The sequence below is a fragment of the Heloderma suspectum genome, chromosome 1 (assembly GCF_057233095.1).
Source record: "Heloderma suspectum isolate Gila_16-S chromosome 1, 16-S_ref, whole genome shotgun sequence".
NCBI lineage: Eukaryota > Metazoa > Chordata > Lepidosauria > Squamata > Helodermatidae > Heloderma > Heloderma suspectum.
In genome coordinates this window covers 387,846,336-387,859,524 of record NC_139458.1, presented here as the reverse complement: position 1 = coordinate 387,859,524, position 13,189 = coordinate 387,846,336, and the positions used below count along the sequence as shown (strand labels likewise).

At 41.1% G+C, this 13,189-nt stretch overlaps 1 protein-coding gene across 28 annotated transcripts in view; it reads right to left on the bottom strand.

Annotated features, from left to right (window-relative positions):
- Positions 1 to 13,189, bottom strand: part of BABAM2 (BRISC and BRCA1 A complex member 2) — a 205,778-nt gene that overhangs the window by 179,221 nt on the left and 13,368 nt on the right. For all 28 annotated transcript variants that reach the window (XR_014786900.1, XR_014786899.1, XR_014786894.1 and 25 more), the window contains one exon: positions 5,343 to 5,437. Coding sequence is in view for 19 of the 28 variants with exons in the window: in XM_084828564.1 (XP_084684690.1) it covers positions 5,343 to 5,437 (95 nt within the window). In the remaining 9 variants the exon portion in view is untranslated. The remainder of the gene's footprint in view (positions 1 to 5,342; positions 5,438 to 13,189) is intronic.

Below are 13,189 nucleotides of genomic sequence, written 5' to 3'. Positions count from 1 at the left end.
TGGGGGAATGGGAGGAGGGAAATCTCGGTCCCCGGCGCCCCGCCGGGTCTGCCAGCGCCCCTTCAGCAGACTATCTATCTGAAGGCAGGTCTGGATGAGCTCCTCCAAAGTAAGCGGGCTGGGCGTGCGCGCCAACTCATCTAAGATCTCGTCGTTCAAACCATCCAAAAACTGAGCCACTAACGCGGCATCATTCCACTGTAAATCCTGCATCAGCAAGCGAAAGGTTGTCACGTAGCTGGAAACTGAGTTCTTGTCCTGCCGGAGGCGGCGAATCTCCCAAGAAGCCATCTGCGTGCGCAGAGGGTCACCGAAAAAACATGCCATGGCTGTCATGAAACCTTGATAGTCCCCGAGCAGGGGGTCATTAGTGAGCAGGAGCCCTGAAGCCCATTTAGCTGCCATGCCTGACAGTAGGTTAATGATGAAACCCACACGAACCTGTTCTGTCTGGAAATCCTCAGGTCTAAGATGCATGTACAGCTCTGACTGGGCCCTGAAAATCTGAAAAAGTCCTTTCTCACCAGAAAACTTCTCTGGCAACGCCACCGGGCACTTGCGGCGTGGGGGAATCGGAGGTGGAGGGGGTTGAAACGCCACCTGTAGATTCTGCACAGCAGCTGTCAGTTGAGCCATCTGATCACGGAGCATCTGGTTCTCTTGCTCCAGAGCTTGCACCGCTGGTCCCTGGCACCCTCCGTAAGGCAACAGGAGAAGAGAGAGAGAGAGGAGAGAGAAAAAAAGAGGAACGGGGACCAAGCTGTCAAGGGCTCCTTGGAGGCCTCTCTCAGTCTAATCCAGTAGCCAAGTCCAGACACAGACAAAGGGATTCCTTTCAAAGCTTTATTCTTCTTTTACAACTTAACAACTCTACCGTTTGCAACTAGATCTGAGAAGCGCAGTACCTATGCCCTAAGTTGGAACAGTTGGTCCCCGTTTGAAAGGGAATTACTGGCAGACCCCTGAACTTAAGGACTAGGGAGAGTCCCTCTCCTTTTCCCTTGGATCCTCTGGGCGCAGCCGTTGTTTGCGTGCCAACCGGGTACTACGCCTCCTTTCTGCGCCCCCCATTTGGCGCCGCTCTCTGCGTCGGCGTCGCGCGTCCACCAAGTCTACTTCCCACGCTCGGTCGCTCCCTGGACTGCTATCTAATCTAGGAATGCTGGTGGGAGGAATCTCCGTCAGCTGTTGGCCCTGGGAAAGAGGACCGTGCTCCTCTCCCAGGAGCAACTGCTCTTCCTCAGAATCAGAACTACTCTGGGATTCTATGGGCTCAGTGTCCACCCTGACACTAAGTTCTTTAGCCTAGTAGTCAGTCATAGCCAAATCAGCCACCATTGGTATATATGGTGGTCTTAACCACATAATATAATATTAACATAAATGTAATCTTATTTAATTTATTAATTACATTTACATCCTGCCTTTTTTCCTCTTTGAGGAACCCAAGGTGGCATACATAATCCTCCTCCTCTCCATTTTAGCCTCACAACAACAACCCTGTGAGGTAGGTTGGGCTGAGAGTCTGTGACTGGCCCAAAGTCACCCAGTGAGCTTCCATGGCCGAGTGGGGACTGGAACCCAGATATCCTGGCTCCCAGTCTAACACTCTAGCCACTACATCACACTGGCTCTCCAATCTTAAAGTAGCAGTTTAATTTTGTTTTATCTATGCTCACAATTTCCCCGTCAAAGGTATATTTATTAAGAAGTCTGCACTCTCTTGATATATGTGAATAGCTACATTACACTCTGGAAGGGGAGACGTGAGAACTATCACTGTGAAGAACATATAAACTAACACATTTGAATCCCCCCCTCCCCCAAACACACACCATTCTTCAGAGTCAACCGTTCAGGGCACTTCCAAAACAGTAGTCACATCAAGCCTATTGTAGCAATACAGCACCAGAACAAAGATTCCCATGACGCTTTAAAGATCAAGAAGTACACCACGCATAACCCTTAGTGGCCTGAAAGCCATTTTGTTAGCTACAAATTCATGACACTGTCTAATGTTCAAATATATTATGAAACCTCAAAACGTTTACCTTAGTTATTTATTTGGAGTATTTATGCTCAACCTACTAACCTAAGTTCTCAAAAGTATATTGAAAAGTAGCAAACAGACCCAGTTTCACATGGTTGGAAAATTCCTTAGTTTAATACAATGAAGCTTTTAAGCAAAGTTATGCACCTGTCAGAGTTGGATACATTGTCCCTGCCCTGTCTGAGTGAAACTACAGCCACTGGTACCCCTAGCCACAGCCCATGCCATGGAGCACCCCTATAGTCCCCTGTGGTAGGAACCTGTTCACTCCATTCCCACTGGGTGCTCTCCCACCACAGAGGGGAGAGGGCAGCCATACAGCCAAATAACTTTGAGGAGCAAACCCCTAGGGTCCCCTTAGCATGAGAAGTTTCAGATGTCTAGGTTTCATGGTCTTGGAGCTATGATGCTGACAGGCAAAAACACATCATATTTTATTATTCTAGAAGAGAAGATACAATAAAAAAGTGTTAAGAGGGAGGGGCAAAAGTACATACATGTTTCTCCACGGGTCCTCAGATGTTCCAACTGCCACCCTGCTTTTGAATCTCTGGGCCACAGGAGGTTTCAGAGGCAACGAACCTGACCTGGAAATGGCTGCCAGAACAGCCAGATGTTAAGTCCCTCACAAGGTGGGGCTCTGTTACTCAGGTGGCTGTCTCTCACTGCTTCTGGCTCCTGACAGCAGATGCAAGAATGAGAGAAAATAGGATAGCAAGCCTTCACTGTCCTCAGATGTTCCAACCGTGTCAGAAGGTAGGATAACTTCTTACAACATAAATGCTGGTAGAAACTCCCCTAACATTTATATCCCACATTTCATCCATCAAGGAACTCAAAGTAACACACACAGGATCCCCTGGGCCAGCCTCCCGTACCCTGGTGCCCTCCACATGTGTTGGATTACAACTCCCAGCATGCCCCAGCCAACCATAGCTAGATGTCACCAGGTTGGGGAAGGCTGGCCTAGGCAGTCTCTCTTGCAGCAACTGACCAGACCCAGACCTGGAAGGTGCTTTCAGACCATGCCACATAATGACTGGGCTAACTCAAGAAAGCAATCCTGATTGGAAAAAAAAGAGGACCAGCACACCAATTTTACCATATTCAAGGCAACATTAAAATACATGAAGTTAGCATAGTTTTGCTATGACAGCGGGGGGAGGGGGGATCAAACTTAGCAAATTAACTGTCTAAGCTTCAGTTTAAATGCACCACCAAGGGCTTACAGAGAAGGAGAGACTTTCCACCCGCATTCAAATAGTGCTTGCAAGAATGTCTTTTAAAAAAATGAACAAAGAAACCACAATCAGCCCTAAACAACCCTAAATAAAAATAGGGGGGTAAGGAAGACTTCTATTAAGAAGTAAAACTCCACTTTGCATTTTTGGAAATAAAATGATTATAATACTTGTTGGTCAGGTTTTTGATTGGCATGAGAACAAGAAGATGGCGAAATTTCTAATTGTGGTTCCTTGACCATAATTAAAATAAAAACATGGTGGAAGAGCTGTAAAATGCTTCTTTCCTAAGCACAATGTTGTGTCCTTCCTTCTTATACACAGCAGTATTTCAGATATATTGTTAGTGGCCACAGCATTGCTCCCCATCAATATAAACATGGTGCAACAAAAACATCCCCTCAAGACAGGGATTATCTGTTTTGGGCTTTGCACAATGGAATCCAAATTTTGCCTGCAACACTATTTATTATCACACTGCCAATTAACAAAGCGCTATCCATCTAACATTAGGGCCGTGGTGGCTTAGTGGTTAAGACGGTGAACTGCAGACTGGAAGGTCGGCAGGTCAGCAGTTCGAGACCCGAGTGCTGCGTGACGGAGTGAGCTCCCGTCTTCAGTCCCAGCTTCTGCCAACCTAGCAGTTCGAAAGCAAGAAATTGCAAGTAGATAAATAGGTACCACTTCGGCGGGAAAGGTAACAGCGTTCCGTGCACCTCGGTGTTCAGTCATGCTGGCCACATGACCACAGAAGTGTCTTCGGACAGCGCTGGCTCTTCGGCTTAGAAACGGGGATGAGCACCTCACCCTAGAGTCGGACACGACTGGTTGGGGACACCTTTACCTTTTTTATCCATCTAACATACATGACTCTTACATCCTCCCTTCCTCAAAGCATGTTTGTCCTTAATTACAACACGAGTGATTAACTCTTCGGTATTCACAGCCTTGCCTAACATGAAGACAAGAATATACCCCCACCTACTTTCCATGCTTCAAGGGATTAATACAGGACAGCAAATAAAGCCCTTCTAAAGTCTGCATAACGTTTACTAAAAAAAGAGCAAGCCTAATAGGCCCATTGCAAAAAATGTTATGATGAGAGGTCTAAAAGATACACTGGAGGGAAGGGGGATCAATACAGAACAGCAAGAAACTAGCCTAAAATATGCTTAAAGTTATTGAACAATATTTAAACTAAAGTTTACTTTTATTTAAAAAATAAATTCATTAAAGTGACTTGTGCTTCTCAGTTACGCCAGTGCTTTTCATTCATTAACCAGAGCCCTGAAAGGCAAGAGCAAGTTTTGTTTTAACTGAGCAATTAGGTAGAACTGTGCCTTCATGCTTTCTTAACATCTTCACAAAGACTAGAGACTTTCATTTTAAAAAGCAGCCTGTAAATTCAGGAAAGGACCTGGAACCTTTCTGATAGGGGCAGCCCACCCCAGTCCCTCTGTGGCTATGTCCCTGTCCATACTCTTTTGTTAAGGGAAGATACTATATTTGATACACAACAGCATTAAAGCTAATTCCAAAAAGCATATTGCACAACATCTAATCTTGCGCTGGGCAAAATTATCTCCAGCACAAATAATGTAGGGATAAAATTATATTTACATTAGAGAGTAAAATAATGTGCATACACTCCAACAGCAGTGAAAATACAAGATGAAAATCTCTGCAAGCTGAGCAAATTTTTGTACAGCCTATCTTCTGTTTCTTTTATTTCGTGCTTATTTTTTATTTATTTTTAGCTTGCTTCTGCAAGAAAAAGGTCAAGGTAGTTAGTAAGAACTAAAACCATTCAATCGCACCATTAGCAAAACACAGTTAAAATACACAACATATTAAAATCCATCAGGATATCCACTAACAATTAGAATAACAAATAATCAACTGAACCCCACCACAAAATGCCTGTTGGAGTAGGCAAGCTTTGCATGTCTTCTAAAAACCTACAAAAAGGTGGACCAATACATCTCATTCCAGAGCTCTAGGCCATGGCTGTGTGTACTGATATAAATGCACACAAACATTAATGTACTCACATGTAAGGCTGATGGATCAGGCAGGAATTCAGCATCTTCTCCAAAGATAAAGTCAGGTGGCAATTCTGGGTAGTGGGCATTAAAAATTATATCCCCTAAAACAAGCAAACAAGGAAAATATCTTAATTGTTGCCAGAGGAAGTACGGTCAATATACTCTTGCTGCAATTGGACAAGAATGAGTCTCAGTGAGCCTTGAGCTCATCTACTCCCCCGCCCCTCCTCCTCCAGCATGACCATAAAGAGACCAGAAGCTTCTGCTTCCATTTCACATTAGCCACAGTTTAGCCTTTTATCTGAACCCTAAACGGGGGAGGGGGGGACAACACACAAATCTGGCCCTCCAGGGTTCCCCAGATGGCCACACCGCCTTCTCCTAGCCCAACCCCTTTCCCTAACCACCAATCATTTGGAGGCTTCCCTGCTTCTGTGCAGTATTTTCCCAATTCTAAAAGGCTGAAATGCCTCTCCTAAAACTTTGTTGCTGGCAGGAAAAGCTTTAAGCTAAAATATGCTGGTATGTTTGGCCTCACCTCTTTTGCCTTTGGCCCCACCCACCACTAGAATGCAACCCTCGAAAGCTTCTCAGAAATGGAATTCGACCCTCAGACTGAGCGACATTTTGCATCCCTGCCCTAAACTGTGGCTAATCTTAACTATGGTTAGTAGAAACAAGCCAACTACATAAACTGTGGTTAGAAGTTGGCTTGTTTCAGCAAAGTATAGTTCAGATTAACCACAGGTTTTCAGTGGTTCAGATGATACAAAAGGCTGTGGCTAAACTAAAATGGAAACAAACGCTTCATGGAAACTTCACCCCATAGCCATGCCAGAGGATGAGAGAGGAAGTGCATGAGCCTGAAGCTTGCTGTCATTTGTTCTTGTAACACTAAACCAGGCCTGTTTTCCATTGGAACTTTTATATAAGAATTCTACACCTTTCCAAAAAGTTTCCCAAATCTCAGCTCAGAAGGAGTAGCTATTTCTTAATTATCCTTTTTAGTTCCTTAAAATACGGATCTAAAATAAAATGCATAATTATGATGCTGTGATACAATTTAATATGAAATATACATTACATCAGATTTACCTTTTAAGCAGTGGCAGAGAGATATAAGGACGTTTATATGGCAAGCAAAAAAAACAAGAGTTAAAATAAAAAATTTACAAGATGCAAAGGAAAGAGGTGGCTTGGGATTACCAGATTTTAAACCTATTTTTCTGCCTGCTGCTTGATGTGGATGAAGGAATGGGTGATGTTGAAAAATAGAAGACTTTTAGAACTAGAAGGACATGAATTTAGATACGGGTGGCATGGTTATTTGTGGTACGATAAAACAAAAGTTAATGTAGATTTTAATAATCACTGTATAAGAAGGGCTGTATTAAGAATTTGGAATAAATATACATTAAGGTTCTACCAAAAAATACCACGTTGGATATCTTCACAAGAAGCAATGCATAGAAGAGAATTTGATAGCACGCATAAATGGATATGATATAATGATTTACTGGAACTGTCACAAGGGGATTATAAGTTAAAATCAAGGGAAAGCTTATTGGAAGAAGGTAATGTATGTCAGTGGTTTTCATATTTGCAAATTAAAGAAAGTTTTAAAATAGATGAGAAAAATGGTGGATTTGAACAAACAGAATCTGAGTTTGAAACAACACTGTGTACAAATGAACATGTTATTGCTAAATTGTATAAATTACTGTTATGGTATGAGACATAGGATGAACAAGTAAAAGATTGTATGATAAAATGGGCACAAAATGTTGGTCATAATGTATCAATGGAGGAGTGGGAAAGTATGTGGGGAAAAGATTTAAAATTTACTTTATGTACAAGTCTTAAAGATAATTTTTATAAGATGATGTATAGATGGTATATGTCACCGTTTAAATTGTCTAAAATGTATAAAAGTGTATCTGGGAAATGTGAAGATCAAGAGGGAACGTTTTATCATTTATGGTGGACTTGTAAAAAAGCAAAAACATTTTGGAAACGAATACAGTCTTTAGCTCAAAGAATATTAAAGACTACTACAGAATTAAAGCCAGAAACTTTTTTATTGGGACTAACAGATAAACACGTAAAAGAGAAGGGGGGGAGCCCTCTTTCTCTACATGACAATGGCTGCAAGGTTATTGTATGCACAAAAGTGGAAGAATGAAACAATACCAACTGTGAGTGAGTGGATCATGAAAATTATGGAGCTGGCAGAGATCGCAAAACTTACTATTATAATTAAAGAAGGATCAACAACTAAATTTATGTTAGATTGGAAACCTTTTATAGAATTTGCACAAGAAAGAGAGAAAAATGATATCCATGTATGTGTATTTTGAACTTCAAGATGGTTCTCTTTGTGGTTGTTGTTAAAAATAGGAGAGAAATGAGATAGTGTCTGTGAACTCAATGTATGATATACAACTAAGATAAGAACTAGAGAATAATAATAAGCATTTGTTGTGTAAGCAAAGCCAAAGGTAGATATCTTACAATCTTAAAGAGATATTTTAGTGTATGTGTATTGTGTGTTTGTTATTGTTGTGTTGTTATAAATATATGAAAATATGAAATATACATGTACCTATAATAAGAATGCCACAAGACTGCATTTGAAGACCACCTGGAAGCAGCAGTTGATCCAGAATGCAGCTAATTTTGAACCTTTTGGCTCTCCATAGGAGCTCTGGACACAATTTTGTTTTTATTTATTTTTTATCCCCCCTCCTGTTTGCAGCACCCATGAGGGAGCCTGGGAGGGGTCTAGGGGGCAAAAATGCCCCCCCCCCCGTCTAGAGAGATATGAAAATCTTTAACCAGTTCATGAAAATTAAACCACTCATTGAAAAGGTACTGCAGGTGTCAGCACCATAAGGTGAAGTGTTAGTTGCAATATTCTCTTTTAAAGGTTTTACTTCCAGACCTCTAACCTCTAACCCATGGCTGAAAATAGAAAGCTTACTTGGCTGTAAGCATTCTTCTTCAGAAGGCATTGTCTTTTACCTTCAAATTGCATGATCTCATGTGTAAACTGCAACACCTGGCACTTAATTCCCTAAATCTATTACAAGAGCATAGCAATAGATCCAGTATATAAGAAACACTTGTACCACAAATACTCTCAGTTTCTTACTGTGGTGTCTTCCACAAAATAAACATAGATGTTAAGAAGCATAAGAAGGAACTTGGCTGATTGACACTTTTCAGGATAGCTACACACCCGCTCAAATGAGAGTGGCCCAGCAAACAGCTGCAAAAACATGGCCAAATCACACTAGCCATTTGAGGGTGCTTTGAGCACAGGTCCTCTGTAATGTCTTAGAGAACTGTAGAATTTGCAAGAGTAAGAGAGTAATGGAAGATTACTCTCAAGGAAGATATCATGATTTGTTAAACTACTGTTTCCTGTGTTGTTGAAACAAGGACACTGTGGTTTAAATGCTGCTTACAAACCAGGATCTGATCCTGGTTTGTAAGCAGCACTTAAATCACAATTCAGGTGCTTCTTGTTACCATACTAATTATGTCCTCTTTTAATTGTTTATGTTGTTTATCATATTGTATTTTCTATCACAAGCTGCTTTAACAGAAAAGTGGGATATAAACAAACTATAATATAAACTAAATTACATCTGAATTAGGCCTAGCTTTCTCACTTCATAGGGTCATAAAGATGATTGATAGTCTTAGCAAAATCACCAGAGGGGTAGCAAAAACAACGAAGCAAAAACAACGAAGACTCATATGGCACCTTAAAGACTAACAAATTTATTCTGCCATAAGCTTTCATGGACACTGTCTACCTGGGCAGTGTCCATGAAAGCTTATGCCAGAATAAATTTGTTTGTCTTTAACGTGCCACATGGCTCTTTGCTGTTTTAGCAAAATTAGTATTTGATGGACTTCGAGAGACTATACAACAACAGCAAGTAAGAAACCAACGTAACAATAGAAGTGGCAATTTGAAAGTATATGTTCACATCTGAAAGCCAAGGAAGGTTTAAGCAGCTATAGAAAAGTGTGAACTATTGATCAACTTCAGTAAGTTTCACTGTGTTGCTACAAATCAATTCCAAACATTGCAAATTCAGTTTCACCAATGACTTCAGCTGGGAGAAAAAGGCGACTATTTCAAAATATTATGGGAAAACAGACTGACTGTGCAGTAAATGGTTAATGCACCAGAACAGACTACCTGGATTTGTAGCATGGCAGCTGTTGTGATGGATGATCTGCAAAAACCTGATCTCTTGCAAAGAGGATGTAGCTGTAGCCACAAAGGAAGCAGGCACTTCAGCTTATGTTCAGCACCATCCTCAGAAGACAAAACTATGGATATTCAATTTTTACTTATTACAACATTCTGTGGCCTTTCTTCATAGAATTATTCTGCTCATGAAAGATAACAGCCACATATCTAGCAACAGGATGTTTGGTGTTCCTGTATGCTGCGGTCTTACAGAAACAGTTTCCACTTGTGGCCATTATCAATGTCTTTTGACCATTAACAGACGTTTTCCTCTGAGCCACAAATCTGTTTTATGCTATAATTTATAACACTTAAAATATTAGCCCATTTCATTTGCTATTTATCAGAAGCTGTATTACTTTTACACTCCCATAGCTTTCAGTCTTTATTCTGTCCAATCACAGCTTACCACATATGCCATTTTCCTTTTGTGTGGCTCTCACTCAAAAGCCTTCATGCTGCTTGTGCATAGTATGTATTTGTAAACATACAACAGGAATATCAGGAAATTATATTCACAACACTGAAGAATACTTTCAGTGTTGATGCCATATTATAAGGGCCGGACATAAGTTATCATAGGAAAAGTCCCAACTGCTGCTTTCTAATTATTTTTATATTTTGTTCAGCTCATTTGCATCTTCCTCCAAGAAGTTCAAAGCAACATACAGGAGGATTATCCTATGTTAGCTTCACAACCACCTTGTGAGGTAGGTTAGAAAGCTACCAACGAAAGGTGCCCTAGATCGTTCCATGGATGACCAGAGATTTGAACCCAGGTCTCTCCAGTCCAAGTCCAAACACTCTATCCCCTGTACCGGAATAGCTCCCTTGTTATTCATATTAATTGCCATGCAGGATACTACAAGGTAATTTGCTAGTTTTAATTAAACTTAAAGCAATCTTCTACAAAGGTTTAGTATGTAGAAATTATCCTTTCAACAGAATTACAAGAATATTCAATTTTTTCTTGCATGCTTTACATGATCTGCATTTGCAATATTTAACATGTTTTTTAAATTCTGCCTTGCCAGTCAAACTGCTGTGCCACCTTGTGAAACATATACATTTAGCAATCTCGTAAAATTCTTGCAGGTTAGAAAGTGGAGCATGATTTGGCACCTTAATAAAAGGTGGCTGGCCAGGGAAGGGAGAAAAGGGAAGACATACTGCCCACCCTACCTATGTTTCCTCAAAAGTAACTCTCATTGAGTTCATGAGGGTTTATGCCGAAGTACATGTGCACATGATTTCAGCAACAGAGTAGATTCATACCCTAAAGCATGTTTCTCAGAAGTTAATATATACTATAAATGGAAAATTAAAGTACGTCAACCTCAGTCCCTCTTGTCCATTTTACAGTGCTATCACCATGAAAACATTTAATACAGGAAGATACACTACTCTTGATGCCATACATCCAATATTCTTAGATTTAAGAGATGCACTGTGACTGTCATACAAATCTTCACCCATCTTAAGTCTTTTTATTCATCATATATATGCATGGAGCCATGCCACCTATATTTTAGCTGCTCATTGAAACCAATCATTAGGATTGTTCTGCAAACAATACAAACATCTTCTGTGACATCAGATATTAAGAGTTTCAACTTGTTGTTGTTCAGTCGTTCAGACGCGTCCGACTCTTTGTGACCCCATGGACCATAGCACACCAGGCCTTCCTGTCCTGCGCTCTCTCCCGGAGTGTGCTCAAGTCCATATTCATTGCATCAGTGATGCTATCTAGCCATCTCATCCTCTGCCGTCCCCTTCTCCTTTTGCCTTCAGTCTTTCCCAGCATCAGGGTCTTTTCCAGAGAGTTTTCTCTTCGCATTAGGTGGCCAAAATATTTGACCTTCAGCTTCAGTATCTGTCCTTCCAATGAGCACTCAGGGTTGATTTCCTTTAGGATGGACTGATTTGACTTCCTTGCAGTCCAGGGGACTCGTAAGAGTCTTCTCCAGCATCACAGTTCGAAAGCATCAATTCTTCGGTGCTCAGTCTTCCTTATAGTCCAGCTCTCACAGCCATACGTTGCTACTGGGAAAACCATAGCTTTGATTAGACGGACCTTTGTCGGCAAGGTGATGTCTCTGCTTCTCACTATGCTGTCTAGGTTTGCCATAGCTTTCCTCCCAAGGAGCAAGCGTCTTTGAATTTCATGGCTACAATCACCGTCTGCGGTGATCTTGGAGCCCAAGAAAGTAAAATCTGTCACTGCTTCCATTTCTTCCCCTTCTATATGCCAGGAAGTGAGGGGGACAGAGGCCATGATCTTTGTTTTTTTAATGTTGAGTTTCAAACTAGCTTTTGCACTCTCCTCTTTCACCCTCAACAAGGGGCTCTTTAGATCCTCTTTGCTCTCTGCCATTAGGGTGGTATCATCTGCGTATCTGAGGTTGTTGATAATTCTCCCGGCAATCTTAATTCCAACCTGTGATTCATCCAACCCGGCGTTTCTCATGATGTACTTTGCATATAAGTTAAATAAACACGGCGACAATATCATATCTACTACTGTGGGCAAGAATCCCTTAGAAGAAATGGAGTAGCACTCATAGTCAACAAAAGGGTGGGAAAAGCAGTACTGGGGTACAATCTCAAAAACGACAGAATGATCTCAGTACGAATCCAAGGCAAACCATTCAACATCACAGTAATTCAAGAGTTTCAACTACTGTTCACAAAACATCTTTTTGGGTATTACACAGTTAGAAAAATGCTCTCACTCAAGTACCTAGGACAAGTAAACTCAACTTTTGAACTGTGTAACAAATGCTACACATGATCCTCTTATAAAATGGTGCATTTAAAGAACAAGTAGGCTTTTATGCATTAAAAATATATATTAACTATTGGCTTTCCAGTTGCCTTTCGCTGACAATTCAAAAATCCAATCCTAGCTTCTAACACAAAATTAATTATTTATTATGATGTTTATATGCTGCCCTGTAACAAAAAGTTCTTAGGGTAGCTCACATGATAATACAAGTTAAGAACAATATAACCAAAAAGTTTCAAAAGGCCTCACAATAATAGAAATCTACAATCTAAAAGGCATGGGAGAAATATCTTTTCAGCACCAGGTGAAGACAACAGTGTGGGTGCCAGGCAAGTCTCCTTTGGAAAAGCATTGCATCATTGCGGCAGCGCAACTGGAATGCCTTCTCTCTTGTAAACATCCACCAAACTTCATTCAGAAGTAGCACCCAGAGGAAGGCCTCCAAAGATGACCTAAGGGTCTGGGCAGGTACATATGAGAGGAGACGTTCCTTTAGAACATCTCCTCCCACATGTTTGGTCCCAAGCCATTTTAGGCTTTAAAGGCAACACTTTCAATTGGGCCCACACACAGACTGAAAGCTAGTGCAACTGATGAAGCACTGGTGTCACATTTGTTTCAACCAGTCCTAGTTGGTAGCCTAGCAGCTCTGTTTTGGATTAACTGAAGTTTCCATTCCAGCAATCTAACCGAGAGGCTACCAGAGCATGGATAACTGTCACCAGGCTATCTCTGTCCAGATAGTGTTGCAGCTGGTATATCAACCTAAGCTGATGAAAGGCCTCAAGTGATGGTGATGGA